A 23,966-nucleotide genomic window follows, 5' to 3' on the forward strand; every position below is an offset into this window, starting at 1 on the left:
TGGTCGACTGCTGTTATTGTTGCTTGTGGCTTGTGGCATAATTTACGGTTGTAATTGTCGCACGTTGCTCTGGCTGTGGCTGTGGCTTTGTTTTCGTTTCGTTTCGTTTTTGTGCTCTGTTTGCCTCAGTTTTTGCGGCCGGTCTCCCCACTGTAGCACGGTGTAGTACTGTGTGACACATGTTGAAAGTCACGCGCTTCACTTGACGCAAATTGCTTGCGGCAACCACTTAATCAGCAACATTTTGTACTCCTTTCGACCAAGACAAGAGGCCTCCTGGCCAAGAACAATTCCACAGAAGCACTAAAGCACCAGCACCAGCACCAGCACAAGCACAGGCACTGCCACAGGCACAGCCACAGTGCACTGTCGTATACCGGTCGTATACGTAATATGTTTGGTGAAGGATTTTCTGTGTTGGTTTTCCTCTTGTTATTTCCTGCATTGTACACTCCAGAATGTGACACAGATTGCGACAGGGATAAAGCCATACAGGAGTTGGTAAATTTACACTTTTTCGGGGATCGATAAGAAAAAGGAAGTGCTTTAGATACATTTCTTGGTCGAGAATATAGTCTATGTTTTAATTGGAATTTCCTCGATCACAAGTTAAACAATATTTTGGCTTCTTCAAGACCATAGTTCACATTATTTTAGGTTAGGTACAAGGCCTAACTGAAGTTTTACCCTATTTATATAGACCATTTCTACCTATCAGTAGGTTTATGCAGAAAAACTTCTCTGTACTTTTGACTTTTTATGAGGTCAAGCTCTTTGGTGGCTCTCATTTCCCAATTTTTGGGAGAACGCCCCTCCAAAGGGTGAGATCTCTTCAGAAGATCCTATGTTTGCCTTTATGAAAATTGTGCCTCCAAAGACTTTAGTGGATTGGCAGATGAATAGCTGATGAAAGTCTCTAAAAACATAATTCATAATTGACTACAGGATTTCTCTTGGTGTATGATCTCCTTCTGGCTGCGTATACTTATTTTTTCAACCTTGTTTCCGTTACTCTTTTGGTCGTTACACCTTTGGCCGTTACTCTTTTGGCCGTTACTCCTTTGGCCGTTACTCTTTTGGCCGTTAGTATTTTATCCGTTACTCTTGTAATGTTCCTATTCTGTACTATAGCTGTACTCTCTCGTATTGAAAGAGTCGCTCAGAGAGCTTCATAAGAGCGAGGCGATAACAGTTGTCTTTCAATGTCGTCTTTGGGGTTGCTGAGTGCGACTGACAGGAAAATGTCTGCCCAAAGAGAATATTTGACACAGGAAAAGGGCTTTACCAAGTTTTGAAGTCAGCTGGGAGTTTTACCGTGAATAAACCGAAGGAACTAGGTTTAAACATGGCTCAGCGTAAGGAAAAAACAATAATGGATGAGGCTTATAGTAGAAAAACTGAAAAATGTTTATAGAACCCGTCATGTGTGCATATCTTACCACCCTTTTAAGGTAGCAAATTTGCAAGAATTGCTTATATTTTCTGTGCCTTTTTCATCCTTGAATTTCGCTACATAAATTTAGTTAAATTTTCTTATAAAACAGCAAATATTTTGTAAATTTTTTATTATTAGACGACTCACTGGTTCAGCAAGATTTGTTGAATTATATTGTCAATACACTAAAATATACAATTGGAATATCCAATAAACACTGCATCCTCTTGCAGATTTGTATATACGATAAAATGCTTTGAAGTATTTACAGCATTGAAACGAACTGTTTCGGTATTATGTGTAATTCCACTTCCTGGCCATCTCCTCTTTGTTGCCGCTTGTATTTATGATGGCATTTTATTCAGGGCTACGCTTTTTTGGCAAGTTTTTTGAAGTTAGTGTAAAAAGCATTTGATTTAGAGGCAACCATGGCGCAATAAAATGCACCAAAAGAGCCACAACAACAAAATGCCCTGCAATGAAATACATTTGTGTTTATTTCGAAGGCGAAAAGAACAGCCGGGCAACAAAATAAAATCACTTCCTAGACGCATGGGGCGCCACAGAGCGACAAGCATTAATAAAAAGTTTGCTCTGCAAATAAAATATAACCAAATCATACAACAAACCCTTTTGTTAAATTTTATAGCAGTTATTGCGACAAAGGAGTACCCGATACTTGGCGGGATTCTGTGTGAAGTGAATTGAAACCCATTAAGTTCCCATAAGCGAACGGTCACAGACCATTTGCTGTGAGAAATTCGAGAGAAAAGATAAATAGTGCTAAGCAATTCGAAAGAAATGATAAACAGTGTTGGGCAGCTTTGGAAAATATTTAAATTTTGTGGATTTTTACGAAGGTTTTTTGGGTTTTAGCTGAGTACAGCAATATAATTCCTATATTATAGGATACAATTAGTAGATTTAAATTATTTTTGAAAGGGATAGTGTTCTATTTCTTAAAATCAGAGTGAATTTTTGTTTTCCTTTTTGTTTGCTGTACAGAAAATTTCAATTCAAACTTGATCATCGGATGTACAGCATCCGCGTATATGAATGTTGTACAAAACTCCCAAAGAAGTGTTCATTGAAAACAAGAATTTGTATTGTAGTACATTTCTGGTTCCACCTACATATTTAAAGAGATTATTTGAGTACATTTTTATCTTTATTTAGAAGTCGAACCAAAAAAAGGGGTACCATAGAATTTTATTTAATATCTTATAGGAGAAAATGGGCGAAGGGCCGTTGAAAAGATGTAAAAATCCTTTGAGTTTTAAAAGACAAAAAATCAATCACAATTAGGAACTATTTGGTATGCTTATTGGCAGAACTTTGGAAGGAAAACCCCCATAAAATATCATCACGGATTAAAGCCTGTTGAACAGATTCTTCTTTGCCAATCACATTCTCTCTCCCTCTCTCACAGAGTAGCTTAGATGTGAATATACAAAGTTTTTTGATGTCGTACTACACATATTTTTTATATATTTTTTTAGATTTCAGAAATATATAAATTTATCAGATAAAGTCAGTTATTTTACTGCATAAATAAGATACTTAGGATATTCAATCTCTATTCTTTAAAGGTCTTTCACACATTACTATCTACAATATACCCTTCGACCCCCCCACGAAGAGCCCAGGGTATCTGAGTAAAAAATCATTGGAAAAAGTTGACTTTTTCGCGGCTGCTGCTGCTGTTTTTTATAAAGTTTTATAGAGTCATGGAGCGAAATATTGGTTTACTTTTTACGATGCAATAAATATCAATATTTTACTTATACCCCCGAACTATCCAGAAGGAGAGTTTACCCCCGAACTGGGGCAAGAGGGGGAGCGAGAGAGAACTCTTGTTAATTGGAAAAGTTTTTGGAACTAGAAAGAGAATTTTGCCTGCATCGTTGCATAAAATTCCGTCATTAATTCCGCGAGAAGCTGTCGCGAAGAGTGAAAATAAGAAAATGCATTTTTCACCAATTGCTTTTTAGCCAATTAGTGGAGCAATTTGCATGCTTATTGGCACGCACATAGATACACACAGTGCACACTCGGATACTCAGATACAGATACAAACGATGCTGGTGAAAAGAGACAGGGACAGAGACAGAGAGGGAGGGAGAGTGCTGTTGTGGGCTTTCGGGGCTGTTCATTAATTTCGACATTTAAAATAAATGCACGCAAAAATGACAAACTGTCTGTCTGCTTATCCCCATCCCAAGCCACCCAGCAGGAGGCACGCCCCGGGCCCCCACCACCTCCCCATTCCGCCTGCTTCCGCGAAGGTCGCCGACATTCTTGTTGCTCTTTTTCTTTTTCGTTTCAGCGAAATTGCTGGCACACTTTGCTTTCGGTTTTTTGTCGTCTGTTTTTTACCGCTGACCGCTGTCCACCACACAGTGGGGCGACGCATTGAGGCTGACGATGACGATGACGGTGACGCCTGGGCCTGGGCCTGGGCCGAAACAAACCGAGAAATTAATTTAATTGCTTATTTTTTTGTGCACTCTTAAAGACCAGACTGGGGGGAAGAGCAAGGCGTGGCACATGCCACTGAGACGCATGTAATTAAAATGCATTTTCAACTTTTATTTTGCCTCAAGAGCTCTCTCTCTCTCGCTCTCCCTCTCTCAGGGAAGGATTCGTGCCACGGACAGGGGCACAGAGAAGTGGCAGGAGGGGGGGGAACTGTTTCGCAACTGTTGTTGCCATTTAGTTTAGTTTTTGTGCCTTTTTAAAAAACATACACATTGTACATGTAAAGCAAAAAAAAATAATAAAATAAAATGGAAAACATTCTCAGAAATGTTGAAACTTTGGTCTGCTAGAGGCATGCGATGAATACAAGGGAGGAGAGGGGAGGAGTGGATAATACATGTGCTCGGAAAAATATGTTATGTGCACAGCTATTTTTCATGGAAACGACAGCCATCTTTAGCTAATCCCCTAAGAGAGAGAGAAAGAGAGAATTTTCTACTTAATCCCAAAGTATCTTTGCTCTGAAATACTCGTAAGTTTCATATTTGATTTATTTTCATGAAATTGTTACTTTCGTAACTGTGAAATAAATGAGAAATATTTTTGGAATATTGTTTTAATAGTAAGAGGATTAAATGCTTCGTAAGAACTATCCCCTCTGTGATCTGTGATGGAAAATTGCATTTAATCATTGATAGAAACACTCAAGGGCTGCCGATTAAATCCTTTGAATGTAAGCCTGTCGAAATGTTACTCACTTTCGCCCAAAAACGAAAAATTAAATAAACAAAAATTTCCATTTAATCCTGTCACGATATTATAAATCTAAAGCAACTGAAAGTTAACTAATTTAACCAATTGACATATTATTTTAATGAATTTGATCTGAAAAACTATTATAAAGTTTTTTTTAATATTTTTTTTTGTTTTTAGTTTTTTTTATATTTATTTTGTTTATATTCAGATTTTTTTTTAGTATATTTTATAGTTTTTATTTATATATAAAATCTTTTATATTCTATAAGAAAGATAATTAATTAAAAAATTTAAATTAAATTATAAACTAAATTAATTAATAATTCATGATGAACGTTCTTCCACAAAATCTTAGAAACACACACAAAAAATATCCCAATATTGCACAGCGCTATATTTTGTATATTTCATACGCATTTTATAGACAATTTTGAATTTTGTAATATAGAAAAATAATTATGGTAACATGAAACTCACTGCTAAGCTTCTCTGGGAGAGAGGGAATGCGTTAGGCAAAAAAAAATCTGTTCAACCGGCTTTAATCCCTGATAATATTTCATCGGGGAGTACCTACCAAATAAATATACCGAATATTTATTGATTTTGTGTCCCAAATCCTCTTTTATTCTTTACACCCCTTTCAGCACATTTTCATTCATTTTCTTTGTATATATTTTCAAGCATTCCCCACACATCGACTCATTTCCTGTTTAAATCATTTGCATTACAAGCCGGCAAACAAATGGGAAATAATTAAATTCACAAGAAATCAAAACTAAAATAAAAACCGAAAAGCGAAAATGAAGCAAAGAAAAACAACAGAAAGATTTGCAAAAATAAATTAGACAAATGACTGGCAGTGCAGTGCATTCTCCCACGCAGGCGAGTGCAGTGCGTGTGGGCGGCCCCCTCCCCCTCCCCCACCTGCCACAGCCTCCCAGCCGCTACCCTTGCAACACACCGTTCGACCACACAGACACACACACAGAGAGAGAGAGAGAACCACAGCAAAACCAAATCCCACCATTTGTCGGTTGTTCGTTTTCATTTGGACAGTTTTTGCTCTCGTTTTCAGTATTCCTAATGAATTTATACGAGAGTAGAACAGCAGCAGCCAAACAGAGTTGTTCGCAGCTTAAAGTGCCACAGACAGACAGCTGGACGGGGGGGATGGTCGGGGGGAAAAGTCACAAACAATTGGTGGAATAATATTTAGTTAAATCCTTTACGTACGTATTTCTCTTTGTATAATCATTTGCCACAGAAAATCGAAATGGCCAAAAATCTGTTTCGGGAAGAGCTTAACGGGGAAATAAATCTGTGGGATACACATTAAAATATATCTGATTGGAGCTGATTAAAAGGTAGCCTAAAAACCAATCCTCTGGGGTTTCACAGCCAACATCCACGTGTATCCGTTCACTTATGGCATATTTATACAGCCAACGTTTACACGTATCTGTTCACTTATGGAACATTGTTTTACAGCCAACGTTCACGCTTATCCGTTCACTTATGGCACATTTGTACAGCCCAAATAAACCCTTTAACAACACTGGCCTAACATATTCGTACTCTTTGTGGACTTTGGATGGTTGTTCCAATTATATCTGCCATATGCTCCGATCTAGCAATACCATCAGCCAAAGACTTTCATGGCCCAAAAGCTATTCCCCAATTTAATTTGCCACGCACGCGTGGGTCCGAAAGAAAGTTGTGTTGTGTTTATTTTAATTTAAAATTCATTGCAATTGTATTTGCGAAATTGGACGACAAACAATGGGCCGTGAAATGAAACACGCTTCCGCTTCTCTGTTTGCTGAAAGCGTTTTATTTCTGTGTGTTTGCTTTTGCAATGTGTTTAATTTTATAAAGACATAACTTTAGGCAATTTAATAATGATTCATTATTTATTCGTTGACCTTTGGTCTGCTCTCAGTCGATAGGCGGGTGTGTAAATCGATTAAGGGATTGAATTATTTATTTACAAATACTTTTAGATGCATTTTGTAAATGAACTTCAAAGATACAAGTTACATATTGAGCAAGTGAATTGCTGCTAAGCTACGCTGTGAAAGTGAGCGAGAGAGAGAGAGAGATAGAGAGTGCTGGAAACAGTCTGGCCTAAAAAATAGGTCTTCCAATAATACCCGGAACCACTATAGTATTTACATCCATCTGCTAAGCAACGCTGTGAAAGGGAGAGAGAGAGAGTGGCCCTAAAAATAGGTCTCCCATTATCTACCATATAAAATGCAACTGAATTGTTGGTTCCACACGATAATACCCGGAACCACTATTATATTTACATCCATCTGCTAAGCTACTCTGTGAAAGTGAGAGAGAGAGAGAGCGAGAGAGTGGCCTCCCATTATCTACCATATAAAATGCACTTCAAACCGCAAAATCCGCCTCTCGGTTAATGGCTCTGGATCTGGCCGGGCCAGTGGTTACGGAGTTATGGATGTGGTTACATTGATCGTTGCCTTATTGGATAAAGTTATTAATGCACTTAACCGAAGCCTTTTTGCATAAATTTGAGTACGAGTATTAATTGACTGCCGCCCGAAAGTGGGGCGTGGTCCGGCGAAAAACAAACATCTGTGGGCATTGGTCCAGTAAATTATAATTAATATTACACACAGTTACACAGATACGTGTATTCAGATACATTTTTTTAAGATACACACATGCTGTTACCGTTTATGCTGAAAGGGTTTGTGTGTTTTTTCCATGAATCAAGTTAATTTTCCCTTAATTCCGTTACTGCGCGGATTATGAATGGGAATATGTTGCTCTTTTATGGGGGTTACAAATTGTAAGGTACCATTTTCAGGCTGGCTTTTCAAAGTACATTCATGCGGGATGCGATGCTCATTAAGGCCCATGAAACGTGGCACCCTGGTGTCCTGGGTGCATGACTCCCGCCTCGCAGGAAAGTTTCAGTTGAAACTCACCAATAGACAAAATAATATTGATTTGAGTTAATGACCTGACATTTACAATAAATTGAACGCATTTACAGATACCCGACAGGTAGGTATCGATTGTTCTTCGTGCGTGCACACAAATTTCTGATTTCTTAAGCGCTTAGAGTAAAAGTAAAGGTTAAACTTCAAGTATAGCACCACTTGATTCCTTTTGGGTTGTTACATTCCACCCTCGCTCATTCGAAACAGAAGTGTCATTTTACCTATGGGAAATTCGTACTGCGAATCAGCGTCATTCGCATCAGTTGACGAATATGCCCGAGGGAAACAGGGCTATAAATCACTTTTGTGCGACTGAGAATGCAGAGACCCACAGGATACAAGTTTTGTATTAAAACGAAATGAATGAATATAAAAACGAATGTTCTCATTTAGAAGCACAAAAGTAATATACACCTAATTCTTGTTTTACACGGTAGATTGGTAACTGAAAAAAACATTTTTTTTTTAAATAAAACTAAAAAAAATAAAAAAATTAAAAGGAAAAGTAATATACAAATTTAAACCCCCCACTAATTGTATTGTAACTCTCTTTTTAGTAATTTTTCATAGATTTCCTGAGTCAGTTTTAGTTAAATATAAAGTATTTTTAAGCTTTTAGCTTTGTGTCATCAGAATATAAAGCTAAATATTGCACAGAACCCCCCACAGATATAGGGGTAAAAATTATATGTATTGTGAAATTTATTCGCTAGTAAATTGCCACTTCACGCGCGAAATAACAAAAATCGGTTTCTGTTTGTCCGCAAACTACCAGTAAATCCTCGCGGAAAAACCATCCAATTTTGAAATCTTTCGATCTATCAATTCGAAATGACAAAGCGGGCAAATATTGCATGTCAATGTCATGTCACTCCCCCCCCCCCCCCCCCCCGCCGCTTTCCTGGGGGGTGGACTCTTTTCAACCGTTTCGGCAATCAGAATTCATCCATTGGTGGCCTGAATTTTTCAGCGCACCAGAACAATAGTTACGCCCCACAAACAAAGCGCCTCTCGCACTCTTTTCAGGGGGGGGGGGACCTCCAGAAGAGCGAAAGTCGGCAGAAGCAGGATTTGGGGTATCTAAATAAATGGCCAAATATTTCCAAATGAAAATATGTTAATTACCAAACGAAGGCCAGATTGGATCTGTCTTATAAGCAAAAAAACTCTTTCCCCTGCCCCCCCCTCCCCCAGAATTCTGCGTCAAATCAAAGCGAAAAGACAATATCATAAAACTATTTCAACAGCCATAATAATAATAAAAACAACGACTGAATGTGCGCCATGCCATGCCAGAAGCTAGAAGCTGAATCGATGGGGTTACCCCCCTGCAGCAGGGGGGGCAGGGATTGGGGGGGTATGGGCGTATGTTTGTGTTTGTTTGGGGTTGGGGCGGGGGGAGCGGGTGGGGGCGGGGAGGCAGAGACCACACAAAACAGCAAGCAATTTTCATATTTTTGGCGCAACGAAACGCAGGAAACGGCAAACAGAGTGCAAAGAGAGGTGGAAAGAAGAGCCACAAAAGAGATGGCGAATGAAAAGAGACACGAGAATGAAAGAGCTACCGTAAGCCACAAATGCAAAGAGAGAGAGAGAGGAGAGAGGAGAGAGAGAACAAAAGACAGATGAGAAGCCATTGCCCAGAGGCGGAAGGGGGGATACAAAAAAAAAAGAGTAGTACAGGGGTAGAGAACTCCCTTCCCTTTTTTAGAGAGAGAGAGAGAGAGAGAGAGAACAAAGAGCAAACTTTTGTCGCCAGACAACATTATTCGACAGCTTTTGTATGTCCTTGTGTACCCCTTTTGGGGGGTGGGCGTGGGGGTGGGGGTGGGTATGCATCAAAAGTAGACGCGCACATTGCAAATCCTCTAAAGTACTCGAGTATCTGTTTGTCCAGCTACAGATTTGTTCGACTGTTGAGGCAAATCCAGATTCTAGATTCCAGATTCCAGATTATTTCTCTCTGATTCCATCTCCATCTGCATCGTATGCTGATATTTCTTGGTAAGAAAACCCGCAACTCTCGTGGTAAAAGGTCTTTGTGTCTGTTCACCTAGGGGACATTTGTACAGCAATGGAACACATCATTCCACGAAGATACATATTAAAGACCTCTTTGTCGGTCTCTTCTTATATTCCAAAACCAAAAAATTCGTTTCAACTCCGATTTTTGTACCCTAAAAATGTATTTCAAATTTAGTCTAAGTCTCCTTTCTCACAGTATCTCTCTCAAGGGTATCTTTTATCATTTACAAACTTTTTCTTCTGATTTTGTATTCTTTTACTCAGTTTTTCCAGCTGTCAACCATTTCGAATGTTTATTTTCACTTTATTTCTGTTATATTAAAAAAAAAAAAACGAGAAATGTCGCTACAAAGGAGGTGACAGACATCGACAGCAGCCAAGAGCAGCTGTGAGCATCGTGTCGCCGCCTCATTGACGTTATAATCAAAAATCGTATGACGTTCTAGTTCTATTTGGCCAAAGCGTTCAGCCAAGAGTTCTTGAGATTCGGCAGATGGGATGTGGGATGTGGACTGTGGGATGCGGAGACACACACAGAGATGTGTGGCCAAAGCCAAGCCGCCCGCCAGGCAGCCAGCCATCAATGTAGGTCAGTCCGAAAATAAATTGAAGAAACGAATTCAAGTAAATAGTATGAAATAAACAGGAAAAAGATACGGGTTGCGTGAGATGATGGACTGCAGGCATACCCTACAAGGTGGGAGATCGAAATTTAAGCAGAGGGGAGCTGCCGCATGTCGCACAATACGTATTATAACAGAAATAGGTATTTATTACAGTTTTGTATTTGTTGAAACATAATTTGAATAGACAAAACAAAAACAAATAAAATAATAAATATAAAAAAATACTATAAATAAAAAAATATAAAAAATACTATAAATACAAAAATATAAAAAAAATAATAATACAAAAAATAAAATAGATTAAAAAAAAAAAAATAATAATAATACAAAAAATAAAATAGAAAAAATAAATAGGTATATAAACACAGGTATAAATAGGTATTTGAAACATTAATTATAAATAAAATTATGCCAAAAAATGTATTTTTTATAGTGACAAAAATTAGTTTTTTGTAAACGAGAGAAAAGAAGAAGAAACTCCAAAAAACATCCTGGAGAACTACCTTTATGATATTGATAGGTAATAATCGAAAGAGGATTCAAAGAAATATTGAAATTTGTAAATTTTATTTACATTATTATTTATAAAAATTTTCATTGCAATTTATAATTTATTTACGTATTTTTTGTAATTTAATTATTATTATTATTATTAAACCCTTTTGCCTTATTATCCCCTTGCCTAATACACCCCAAATGCATGTCTGCCTACTCCTACAGGGTAGCTGATGCCACTGTCGTCGCTGAGTAAAGCTCATTGACGACAGCCTCAAGCGTGGTCCTCCTCCTTCGCTTTCGTCGTTGCCATCAGCGCCTTTTTGGTCGTTGAGGAAAAATTGCAGCCACTCTTGCACGAAGAAGAAAGTTAGGGCCTTGGGCGAAAGAATGGGCTAGGGCTAGGGCTAGGGCTAGGGCTGGGGTAAAAGTTTTATTGCCAAGGCGTGTATATGCTGGTGGGCGTGACTGGCAATGCAGCAAATGGATTAAGAGACGCCACTAGATGCAGCAGCAGCAGCAGCAGCAGAACCAAAAAAAGTGCCAAAAAGAAGGAGACCAGAGACCAGAGACCAGAAGCAGATGCAGCAGCCGTGGCAGTGGCAATACTCAGACGACAAATGCGTTAGCCTTGAATTGCTTTTCCTCAGATGGAACATCTCTCCACCGAAAGAAGGGGAGTGGCAGGGCAGAGAGAGAGAGAGAGAGAGAGATCTGCTCTATAAACAAGTGTTGATAGCAGATTTTGGGCACGCCCCAAGGCAAAGCCAAAGCCAAAGCAAACCAAATCAACTGCTGAAAAGCAGCTTGCTTAAATGGGATTACATCAAATTTTGTGGTTTCCCAGCTACGGCTACAGTGGGGCAGGGCAGTGGCAGTGGCAGTGGGGGGGCAGGACAGGCTGCACTTCGAGCACTTTTCAATAGGGCGCATTGATACTCGGTAGTTGAATTTGTCGAGCAACTTCTTGCAGCTGCTTTCGAGCTGATTGCGCGATTTGTTTGCTGGTTTGTTGGTTTACAATAAGTTTTCGCGTTGGCCACAAAATGGGGACTCGGGGAGGGGGTAGAGCCCAATTATGTTTGCTTTGAGGCACTTCCGAATGCGTAACAGCTGGACAGGACTCTCCCCCTCCTCTTCCCTCTTTGGTTTTGTGTCTCATTTCGAGTTAATTAATTTCACAGCAGCCGCAAGCCAAGGGATGGGGGGGGGGGGGGGAGGGTCCAACCAAAACACGGATCATATAATTAATCAAAGCCTTCTGCTGATGGCCATGTCGGTGGCGGCCGTGGGTTGCGGGTTAGCGTTAGCGTTTGCCGCCACCGCGGTAATCACGCTCCACAGGATTATGCATGCCGCATTAATTTGAGAGCTCCTCTGAGCTCCACTCTGGGGCGCCGCTAATTGATAAGGTTCACAATGGATACAGCCGCGAGCAGAGCCAAAGAGCCTGAAGGGCTGGCAGGTGTAGTCGAGTGCACTCGTCTTGTGGTTCCCCCCAGTGGTTGAAAAGTTTCGCCATTTAATGAGAGGATGGGATTCAATTTAAAGCTACAACTATTATCTATACATACCCTTCGTGTATCTTATCTTTTTCGTATTTTATTGAAAGAAAACACACACACAATTCTATCATTGAGAATGTATCCGTTCGCTTATGGGAAATTCGTGCAACGAATCAATTTCATTTAAGAATGGAACAGTGGAATGTGGAACGTGGAACGATTGGTGGCCCAGTGGCCTCTTTAGGGTTCGTCTGTACTTTGAATCCCTTCCGGATAAAGTGCCTAAATAAATATTATCTACTGATAGATAAATGATACAACCCTGATTAATCTGATCCAGTCGCTCTGGCAAACAGTTTACCCTAACCAAATTGCTCTGTGAAATAAATAACATAAACAACATACTACGAGTACCTAGTATAAACTGTCGTATTTATGTTAAGTGGCAACGTTTTGCATACACTTGGCCCAAGTTGTCAGCCCCATCCCCATCCTTAACCCCATCCATCTCCAGTTTCAATTTCCATCCCAGGCATCAAGTGAGTGAGAACGACAACAGTCAGTCGAGAGAGAGAGGGAGAGAGAGAGAGAGAGAGAGACATTAAAGTTGTTCAAAGTCGTTTTAAGGAGCTCAGCTATAAGGAAGCCCCCCCCCCCAATGGTTTCTTTGTTAATTTTATAAACTTATTTGTTCAAGGATTCCTAGGAGATGGCAACAATTATCTTTGAGAACTGTAATTATTTCTAGACATTCAATTAAGGGTAATTATATCCTATATTTAAATCTAAAATAATCCCATTATTGGGTACCGTATTGATCGCTTGATCCTACCCTATCTTTTCGGCTCTTTCTCTTTTATTTATTTATGTTTTTGGCTAAAAATAAAAGTCGCCCCTCCATTTATCAACGAAATAGCATTACAGCCACGCCCACAGTTACTGCCTTGTTTCCGTTTTTTCGTTCCCCTCCCCTCCCCTCCCCTAGAGCTCACGCAAACTTCCGGCTCAAATGTGACGGCCCGCCGCAGCACAAAACAAATGCAATTTCGTTGCAACAACAGACACGCGACCGACTACTACTGCTGCCATCGGACATTTGGGGCAGGCAGGATTTTGTGGCACTTAATCAGGGCTAAACACTGTCACGCCCACGGGAGAAACGGGAAACGGGAATCGCCCCAAAAGACCCGAAATTGTGTCTGGGGCAGGGCCCCCCCCAGCCATGCCCCATGGAAGGGCATGGCGTGCGCCATATGGTTGCCAGAACTATCCTTGACCTTATTATTCTTTGGCTTTTTCCCCTTGGCATGCACAGAAAGTACGCCAGGCATGGCCACGCGGCAGGAACAGGGGGCAAGGTGGTGGAGGAGCACTGCTGAAATGTCATTAACGCCAGCAGCGTGATATCACAGGTGAGCGAACCAGCGAGCGACGAGTCGTGAGCATGAGCGTGGTCGTAGGCGTAGGCGTGGGCGTGGGCGTGGACGTGGACGAGCTTGCTGCAACGTCAAACGTGTGGATTTAGTGGCATATTTCGCTCAAAATGAGGCAGAGGCAGAGGCTGAGGCGACAGCTAAACGTCGCCTAAATGTGCGCTCGCTGGCTGCCCCAGCATTGCCCCAGCCTTGACCGATATTTGAGCGCTAAACACAAACACAAAGACTCTGCAGTAGTCACGAAAAAGAAGCATAAAATGGAGGAAACCCCGAAACGACAGTCATGATACCCTGGAGGAAGGATTAATGCCGTAAAGTGTAGCTTAAGAAACGGAGCTAAACATTTTCCTTTTGTTCCGTTATTCCATCAGACTCAAGATTTCGTTGTCGTTGCCAGCACTTTACCGAAAAATCCCTCTCTCGAAATTCAGTGCTCAAATGCATACATATTTAATGCTTACACACATACAGAAGCCGCTCACAGAGGCGCATAAAGCGTTTTAACAAATGGCATCAAATTGATTTTGCCACGCTAAGCATTTTAGGATTCCAAGCGAAAGACCTGCCGCTGCCTTCTCCACACTCTTCACTCAGCAAAGCACTGCCTGCTGGTCCTCTCTCTCTCTCCCTTCCGCACTTTTCTCCAAAGAACCGCAAGGCAATGCCAAAAGTCTGCAGCTGCATGTACATTCGTATGTGTGTGTGTGTGTGTGTGTGTGAGCTTTGCATATTTGCCGCACTCATCAGCAGGCAGGCACTCGAATGGAGTGAAAGAGAGGGGGAGAGAGAGGAGCGTAGGTGGAGGAGAGAGAACTCTCCCATCCTTCAAGCGTTTTGCTCTTTTTATACCCTACCTACTGTTATTTTCAGCATTTCTGACCAAATTTTTTCAAAACTCGATCTAGATCTGATGTATCTCAAAATTGTATAAACCTTTCTTTCTTCAAATTTATGTAAATTTCCATGTACCCCACCCAATCGAAATTGTAGTTTTGCAAGGGTATTTAAAGCCTCGTTGCCAATTTCTCGCTGCTTTTTGCTGTGACTTATTTTATTTGCATATGCACCGCCCAATGGCAGCCCCATCGTATAACCCATATATGCGATACATATAAATTTGTTTTTTATATATTTGTACATATATTGGTGTGTGTGTGTGTGTGTGTGTAGTTTTGTTTATGTGGCACATATGTACATACATATGTATGTATTTCGATTCGCATCTTTTTTGATGAGCGTTGCATGGCAAAGTGGCTGCATTTTTGCCCAGATTTAAAATGATTGCATATGATGGGGCGCCCGTGATGTGTGTGGCTTGGGATGGCAGCCCTGCCCGTGGACATATGTATGTATATTTTTTTGCTCAACTGGACGTTGCGCTTTTCGGCGCCGCTGTTCTTTCACCTCCCCCTTCACCTGTCAAGGCCCATCAGGCAGTTGGGGTATGAGAAAATTTGCGGCAAATTGTTGGCCTCCTGTTAGCCGTTGAACTCCGAAACGAAATGCATTGGATGGATGAGTGAACACAAACTAACCAAAGTCACACTTAATGTGCGGCGGAAAAAATGAATGACATGAATGAACTTGCAAAAATGTAAAAGCTCAATCATACATTTTCGCTCAAATTGGTTGGAAGAGTGCATTTCCTCAAGCCTTGTTTTTGTGTTCATTTCCTTGTAGATCTTTTCTTTTTTGTCGTTCTCTTTTGTGATACTCATTAAAGAGCTTTACACTTAAGCCTTTTTCATTCTCTTTGAATTTGAGCTTATCTTTTGCTTTTGGTTTACCACAAGATCTGCCTTAAGAGAGTAAGCTTTGCTCTCTTTGTTATGCTATACTTTCCGTCTCTTGCACTGCATGCTCTACTCTCCCAGAACTAATTTCTAGTTGAGTGAATTAAGAAGGAGCTGCACTCGTCTTCTCCGAATCGATTTCAATTAGTAAATTCTTTCCAGCACCAGCAAGGAACTGCCTTTTAATAATACCACTTTCCCGTAATTGCATTGCATTGCAAATTTCCAGCTCGTAAATTTTCTTCTATGCTCTCCTTTGAAGGGGGGGGCCAAAAACCATTCGAAGAATTCACAATAAATACTTCTAAACGCTTCACTTAAGAGCCAAAGCGATTTCTTTCTCTCTCTCTCTCTCTGTGGCAGGGGCAGTGCCAGTGCCAGTGCCAGTCCCTGACCCAATACCCCCATCCGACTTAATAATGCGCATAAAAATGCATTCCAGGCATCCTATCCGTGTCCTGCTGCGGTTCACGTCCAGCTAAAGCTCAGAAGAAGAAGCCTTAAGAAATGTATACAAGCAAGACGGAGACGGAGGCGGGGTTGGGGCGAGGCGAGGCGGATGGCAAAATTCCATTCCAGGCAGCTCCTTGAACTTTATGGCCAGGATAAAAGCAACAAAAGACATGAGAGGCAACAAAAGCATGTCGATGCCTGACTGCACATCGCTCTCAACTCTCTCACATATGCACACTGATGCACACCAACAACTCATCTCAGCGACTTCTACTTCGCTGCTTGACTGACAACAGACTGCGGAAAAATGCATTAAAGACGACCGGAGGAAGGGGGCTCTAGATACCCTTTGAAATGCAGTTGTAAAACATTCAACTTAAAGTCAAACTTAAACGTATTGCACTTAATGAGGGCTCAAATTCTTTTGTCCCTGCAGACCAAATTCTGATCGAAGTCAGAGCACCCCAGAGCAGGAAGGGTATATGAAAGAGCAAGGAACGGTTTCTGAGCATTTCAGCAAATCCATGTGCAGATGCATATGTGTGTGTACGGATTTCATTAAGCCCACAAGCAACGGGAGAGGCAAAGCTGAGGCCAAGTCGGGTGCAGCCACTCAAGTCTCCCGGCAGGCACCTCAACGAGCTAACAAAGTGCAGGTGAAAGATCCTCAAGAGAGCGTTGGCAAACGAAACCAAGAGAGAGGCAGAGATAGACCAAGATAGAGAGATTGGTACAGCTGGGACAGCTCTCAAGAGTGTTTGTTTCTATGGTAGCATTTGTGTGGGTGGGCAATGCATGCAGCGGTTTGCTTCTGTAATATTTAAGTAAAATATTTTGCCGAGTAACATTTTTCTAAGACGTAAGTAGGTCATCTATCCTGGTGCTCTCCTCCGCCTCCCTTGATATGCACTCAAAAATGCAATTTATTTGAAGGATTCAAAAGAGAGGCGAAAATATAGAAGAGATAGAAGCTTTTATCACTCTAAAAAAAAAAACGCTGACTTCGGCGTAAACACAATTCTCTTTAGGCAAATCAAATTAAAATCAATTAAAATTAACAAGCAGAGCAGCCGGCAGAAACAGACGACCCCACATCGCACCTCACCCTAACCCACCCCACTGTGACACCCCACCCCATAGTACCCAACCTAACCGCAGCAAAGCGAAAGCAGCGAAGTCAACGCCAGCGTCGACTGCGCTGCGACATGCCAAGCACATGAATCATGCAATTTTTGGGCACTTCTTCTTGCTCTTCTTCGTGTTTGTTGCTGGCGGCTCTTCTTCTGTTTCTTCTTCACTTCGTTGTTGTTGTTGTTGCTGTTGCTGCTTATGCGGTAAAGGTGCGGCAATGAGCAAATTGAGACGTAGTGAAAATTCGTTGATAAGCGCAGACTTTAAGGCAGCCAAAGGCCCCCCACTCGACTTGCAGAGAGGTGGAGTGACACAGTCAAGAAAAAAAACCCGAGTGCTAGCGAGAGAAAGATACATACATATATGAGAGTTCAGGTGAAGCACTCAATTGTTTGCAAATATTTACAGGCACCTTATCGGCACGTATACTCGTACGAGTGTAGCCAAGACAAAGTCAAGCACTGTTTTGGTGCTTATCGATCGGCTACAGTGGTCCCTCAGAAGTTAAAGCACCTCTATTCCAAAGATTTTGACCATTACCTACCTACATGAAAAACTCGAGTTCTTAGCTGTAATTCTGAGCATTCGGACAGTCAAGCTTATCATGTTTGTTAATTCATCTTAGCGGGACATATTTTGTTCAAAGTACGAGTTACTTCATGTCTTCTGTACCTAATTTTCCTGTACTGATATGCGAATGACCACTGTGTAGGCTTTTGTTTGCAGTGAGTACGAGAGGAAGAGAGTAAGAGGGCGGCAGTTGACTCACCGCATCGCTTATAACGGGCCCACTCACTCATTTATCGCTGCCCAAGTCAGCAGAAGTCTCGCCCACACACACACACACAGGCACACACAGCTCTCCATAAGCTCAAGCAAACATGGACAGGAAAAGGTGTCGATCGAACGATTCTCTCTGGCTAATGGCCTAATGGCTGAAATGAGAAATTAATTAAGAACGTGTTGCATGCTTGGCCAACCGCTGGGCGCCATCTAGCGGCCCAGCTCAAGCGTAACCGTTTGTCTAGCCAAAAAAAAAACAAAAAACAACACCAACAACAAGTAAAGTACTTTTCGGACACACTCAATTTTCACTGCTCTGGTCTGTATCTGTCATTCAACTCCACACCAGCCCCTCCGCACCCATCACACACTCTTTCCGCTGAAGGCAAGTTGAAAATTGTGTTAGAAACATTTTCTGTTGCAAGTTTTTCTTGTGTTGTTTTTCAATTTCTCTTTTTTGGCACAAGGTTAGCAAAGAAGAAGACCCAAGACGGGAAGAAGCAGCCACAGAAGCAAGAGCAGAAATGCCAAAGTTTATGCTGTCGGCAGTATTTTTGTTGTTTCGCTCACTCTGCTGCTAATGTTGCTGTTGCTGTTTGTGCTGCTGTTTCTGTTTCTGTGGCTCACATTGTTGTGGTGTGGCCCAAAGTGCAATGAAATGAATACGAAAGATTGAAATTGCACGCTGTGCGGAGCATAACAAAGTTCCCCATTTACAGCTGCCAACTGAAACATAAGTACCGGCCAAACGACACAGCAGTATCATTGCCGTTGCAATGATAGGTGCTATGTTTTATAGAAGCTTTGTCTAAGGTTTTAGTTCTCAGTTAAATGATATTCTAACAGAATGAGTAAAATGTATGAACCCCAAAGTTCTCACACCCAAATCTAATCAATCAATCAATTTCCATTACCTACGATACTCAATGTATGGACGAAACGCTCAAGTACTGCCTTAGTTTAGACAGTACTTAATGAACATAAGAGAAGAAATCTCAAGCAGAGATGAGCGCACGCTGAAAGCCCAGGAACGTCACAAAGCATCAGAGCAGAAGAGTGCGAAGAAGTAGAGAGTGAGTTGGCAAGGGTGAGACGCGCTCAGCTGAGCAAATGACGCTTTTAAAGCGCGACTTGAAGCGTAGGCGACTTTGACAGCCAGCTGCTGAGACTCTCTGCTGCTCACGTCATAGTTGGTGGTACAGCTCTTTCATATATGTACATACATACATACAAACATGCACACATTTTGCGTGTTGGTGTTTGTCTTTGGATGTCTTTGCAATGCTTTGACTATACAAATTTTTGTGTGGTCTCCGCTACTGCTGGCGCTGGCTTTGTGTGGGTGGCGCTTACAAGGCTGCTGGCTGCTGCTGCACATTCACAATGGACGTTCGCCACAGAGGCAGCGACAGAACGCAGCTGTTGCTTTTGTTTGGGCCAACAAATGTTTTTTAGAATTGCTCACAGCTCGCTCTCCGCCTCATCATGTGGGCGTTGCAGCTCCAATTGAAAAGAAACCCCGCACCGCTCAGGGAACAACCTTCCGAAGGGCAAACAATTACACCAAAGCATATCGCAAAAAAGCAGAAAAAAATTCAACAAGAAAAAATGCTGTTTTGAGTGCCGACTAATTTGATACCCTATTCAATTGACCGTTTATCTGGCGCTAATACATACATATGTATGTACATATGTACATATGTGTATATATAAGATACTATCCTTTTCATCTGATTTTATTAAATTTTGATTAGATATAAAGAAACACAAAAGATTATAGCTACTGCGTACAAAGTTCCTCCTTATGTGCGTAGTCATAATCATTGCATTCTCGGCAAGGGTATATTAGAAAAAGCTTTTCAGCAAATGCAAATTGCCGACGCAGCGCAGGCAGCAAAGGCAGACAATAAATAACTACGAGAGCGACGGCTGTGACGTTAAGTAGCTTAGTGTAAGGCAGAAAGCAATAGCAACAACCACAACTAAATATTACCGCGCTGTTGACTTCTCGAAACTAATTGCAGGCAAATGGACAAGCATAAATTCGTCTTATTGCCCAGACCCAGACCCCCGCGCTGGCACAAGTCGTGCCAAAAAAAAAAAAAAAAAAAAAAAACTATCCACTGCAATACAACAACAACAAAAGAGTGTAAGGTGGGTTGCGGTAGCCGAAGCTTCAGATACCCTGCATCTGGAATTGCACACAGAAAATCGTGACACAACTTTCATACGATTCGCGGAGATATAAGTTCATAAGTTTGTAGAAGTTCAGAGGTCGAAGGGTACTTTACCATTCCAGGGTACGGATGTGCGGTTAAATTGTGTAGCCTGCGTTTTGTTGTTGCCGTGCAAAAATGTACATACATAACATTATTGTTATTATTGTTGTTCATTAACGTCAACACTGCCACGCTCAAGTCGTTTGTATGCATGTGGCTTTGTATATGTACTGGCCGTTTTGGTTGGGTCAAAATATTTTTGGTATAATGAAATGAAATGAACGAAAAGTGGAAGTGGAAGCAGAAGAGAAAAATTTCGGCGGGTGCCTACGATATGCGAATACTCTTCAATAATCATAATTGTAATTCTGATTAAAAGGTTATTTGCATTATTTAATTTGTAAACCGTAATTAACGTAATTAATAAAGATCAAATGTGGTCACACTAAATAAATCACGTACGGTCTCAAAAGAGAAGAAAATGTTAACGGAACCTTGAAATTGTTTGTGTTCGTAGACAGCGAGAAATAAGATCTCAACAGAGAGAGAGAGAGAGGGAGAGAGAGAGATAGAGAGAGAGAGAGCGCGAGCGAGCTGCTAAGACGAGAGTGGGCGATAAAAATGTCTGTTTTATGCTTTTTGGCCAACAAATTTTCGCCTTTAAAAATTTCCACATAAAAACCGCTTTTGTATGGTTGACGGAGAAGCGCAGCTGCAGCTGCTATTGCTGTTGCTGCCCTGCCTGAGCAAGCAGTGCGGGAGTTCATCGTGCCATCTTTCATCTCGCTTTTTTTTTTTGCGGAATTTCGATTTGATTTATGGCCACATGTGGGGAAGCGGGACGGAGACATTAATCAGTGGGACTGAGAGTCGTGCAACTGGTTACGCACAAAAATCAAAATCAGAAATTAATTTAGTAATCTCATTCATAAATAAAACAAACAAAAAGCACAAAGCAGAACGGCAAGAAAATGCTGGCCAAAGCGGAGAGCGCAATTATCTAGGAATTCCAATACGAATGAAGAGCGATCGACCAGAAGCCCCGGCCGCTTCTTACTTTCGCTTTCTTTTGCAGAGTTGTGCTACAGCCAAAACAACAAAGGGGGGCGCCAAAGAAACACCGAAATTATGTAATCTCTCGTTTCTTGCTTGATACTTAAATAATAATAACAGTTAATGCCAAAAAAAGTGTAACAAGCACCCACGCACACACTCACAGGCATTGCTACCGCTAATTTGCCGTCTGATTGGGGAGGTGCGGCTTCCACACACATACACACATGCACATGGGTATACCCACGCACACCCACAATTACTCACGCACTTACCTTATATTCTCTTTGTTGTTTTGGTGGCTGGCTGGCTAGCTGTCTGCTTACTACGTTTGTTTGGCTCTCTCTAGCGCGCCCTCTCTCTCTCTCTGTTTGTCTGTCTGTGGGTGTTTCGTTCTAGCTGCCGCCGATTCTGTGTTGTTGCTGTTCATTCATCCAAAGGCCGCCTGCAAATGTTTCCATTTTACAAAGATCCTGCCATCGCACAGGCTTTTGCAGGCACCAAAACACAATCCGGCTTTTCGATTCCACACAAATATTATTTATTGCACACGCACACATGTAATAACTATAACGGTATGTTACACTTTATTATGATTTCACATTACGCTTGTGTGTGTCCGTCCGGTCCGTGTTTGTGTCCGTGTGTATGGGAGGATAAACACACAGGCAAAACAATCAGGCGGTCAGCAGAAGTACGCGGCGCAACGCACCAAAAACGTTAATGCAACCGGCGTCGACACGAGGCCCCTATGTATGTATATAAGCACACACCTACGCGACGAGCAGAGCTTTTATCGGTTGCGCCACCGAAATGTTTGCATGCGCTCCAGCGACCCAACCACGTCGAAAATTGGAAAATTACAGAGAGGGCCCCAACATGGGGAGACTTTTTTGCTCCATGGTAAAATTTTTCATAAGGTGTGGTTTCACATATGGGCATGGTATATCTACATAGGGTGGGGCTCTAAAAATAAAACAAATTCGTCGTCTTTTGCTTGCATACAATTAAAACAGCATTTTGAAGCTAATTCAAAATTAAAATAAAATATTCAAAATCATTTTTACCAAAATATATAATCCAGCTGTGGTTTTTGGTATGTACCCATCCCTGGTGTGCACAGCAGGGACATAAATAGGCCGCCAAAAGTCTCAGTTAACATTTAAATTTAAGTTTTACTGTTAACTCCGTATAAATGGAAACATAATTATTGTGGATATGATAAAATTACAACATAAACTTGTTATTCTTCTCGGAAAGATGCTTCGATGAGCGCTTGGCGTCGAGGAACAGCGAGTGCACATCCTCAATGTCGTCCTTGGTGATCAGAGTGCGTCCATTAACCTTGCACATCTGATGGGCCGGCGTCAGCAGCTGGACGGCATAGCGCAGCGTCGAGCTGGTTCCAATCTCGCTGAGGCGTGCAAAGGCCGGGTCCTCCAGCTGCAGGCCCTCGGTCTGGGCGCGCAATTTGATGATCTGCTCCATATCCGAGGTGGAGTAAAGAAGGGTGCGGATGATTAGCAAGCGATCGAGCAGATCCAAGGGAATGCCATGGGGCGAGACAATGTCGGTGGTGCCACTGCAGGGAAAAAATCTATTATAGTGGATAACCGATAGAGTGCAGCAGAGTGCACACTCACCGAATGACGCAGCGTCCCCGATTGGTGGCAAAGATCACAATGGGAGCAATCGGCGACTCCAGGGACTTGTGTAGATAAGTGAACGTCTCCAGATCTAGCATGTGAATCTCATCGATGAACAGAACTCCAGGCACCAGCTCCGCAATGCCCTGATCGATGTATTTGTTGACTACCTTGTTGATCTCCATGCGCAACTTATCTGCATACAGAAAGCGAGGGATTACTTATATTATACGCATCCAAGACTCTTGACCAACTCACCTGTAATTTCCGTCTTCTTGGGCTTCATCAGCTGCCCCACCATTGAGAGCACGTCCTGGCCGCCCTGGGGACGGGCATTGGCCACATCCAAATCGTGCAGGGTTACATCCTGTATGACCTCCTTCTTCTTGTGGACATCGCCCTTGGGCAGGGGCACATACTCCTCGGTCTCGAGGTCGAACTCTGTGGCAAAAGTGTCGCTGCGTCCCTGACGCTTCACTGCACCGCTATTGGCCTCAATGTAGATGACATCGCCCACCTCAACCTTCTCTTTCTGCAGGGCATCGAAGATGCTGGGGTCCAGCTTCAGCTGCTTGGTGCCCTTGGCAGTCTTGAGGCCAATCACTACGTTGCTGATGGTCTTGCCGTAGCCTCCCATTGGGTTCTCCGTCTCCACGGGAGTCAGCTCCGTCACCTCGCCCTCGTAGACCTCCTTGGTCTCGCGAATGCGCAAACCAATGGAGCGGCGAAAGTTCTCCATGAGCACCTCCGTCTTCTTGATCTCATTGCTGAACACCTCGGAGCCCACCATCGGACAGAAGGGCACCTTGTTTCCCAGCTCCTGGGCTATGGCGAGGGCGATGGCGGTCTTTCCAGTGCCTGGTGGCCCGGCCAGGAGGAGAGCACGTCCGGCCATCTTCTTCGACTTGATCAGGTCCACGACTATGCCAGCCGCTTCGCGGGCTGCCTTTTGGCCCACCAGGCCAGCGGCGCTCTGCAAGGCCGAGCCGGCTTCGTCCAGGCCCAGGCCCTTCACGTGGCTGTGGGCGGCAATGCGCTGTGTGCGCACAGTACTCTTTACTTCCTCGATTTTCATTTTGCTCTGTTTATTGCTGCTCTGCTAGTTGTTATTTTTCACCAGTACGATTGTGAAGTCAGGCGTGATATTGATTAAACAAGTC

The 23,966-nt window shown here is 42.2% G+C and overlaps 2 protein-coding genes across 6 annotated transcripts in view; both read right to left on the minus strand.

The window, feature by feature from the left end:
* The window catches only part of LOC6587836 (flocculation protein FLO11), a 55,695-nt gene extending 33,695 nt beyond the window's left edge, over positions 1 to 22,000 (minus strand). For all 5 annotated transcript variants that reach the window (XM_026991125.1, XM_026991116.1, XM_026991108.1 and 2 more), the window contains exon 1: positions 21,436 to 22,000. The gene's annotated coding sequence lies outside the window, so the exon portion shown is untranslated. The remainder of the gene's footprint in view (positions 1 to 21,435) is intronic.
* A 315-nt stretch (positions 22,001 to 22,315) lies between these two features.
* LOC6588068 (ruvB-like helicase 1) lies at positions 22,316 to 23,966 on the minus strand. Its single transcript, XM_002012849.2, has 3 exons — positions 23,065 to 23,966; positions 22,804 to 23,002; positions 22,316 to 22,742 (listed from the first exon to the last, which is right to left on the minus strand). Exons 1-3 carry the CDS (start codon positions 23,879 to 23,881, stop codon positions 22,388 to 22,390), a joined length of 1,371 nt encoding a protein of 456 aa, XP_002012885.2. The 5' UTR covers positions 23,882 to 23,966; the 3' UTR covers positions 22,316 to 22,387.

The sequence above is a fragment of the Drosophila persimilis genome, unplaced genomic scaffold, assembly GCF_003286085.1.
Source record: "Drosophila persimilis strain 14011-0111.01,24,50 unplaced genomic scaffold, DperRS2 tig00000000-arrow-pilon, whole genome shotgun sequence".
NCBI lineage: Eukaryota > Metazoa > Arthropoda > Insecta > Diptera > Drosophilidae > Drosophila > Drosophila persimilis.

What these genes read in the sequence shown, in the direction of transcription:
- LOC6588068 (XM_002012849.2), bottom strand. Translation starts at nt 23,881, where the DNA reads ATGAAAATCGAGGAAGTAAAGAGTACTGTGCGCACACAGCGCATTGCC. An exon ending in CAAGAAGACGGAAATTACAG is followed by an intron (nt 23,003 to 23,064) that starts GTGAGTTGGTCA and finishes TTCTGTATGCAG; the next exon opens with ATAAGTTGCGCATGGAGATC. An exon ending in CGGGGACGCTGCGTCATTCG is followed by an intron (nt 22,743 to 22,803) that starts GTGAGTGTGCAC and finishes TTTTCCCTGCAG; the next exon opens with TGGCACCACCGACATTGTCT.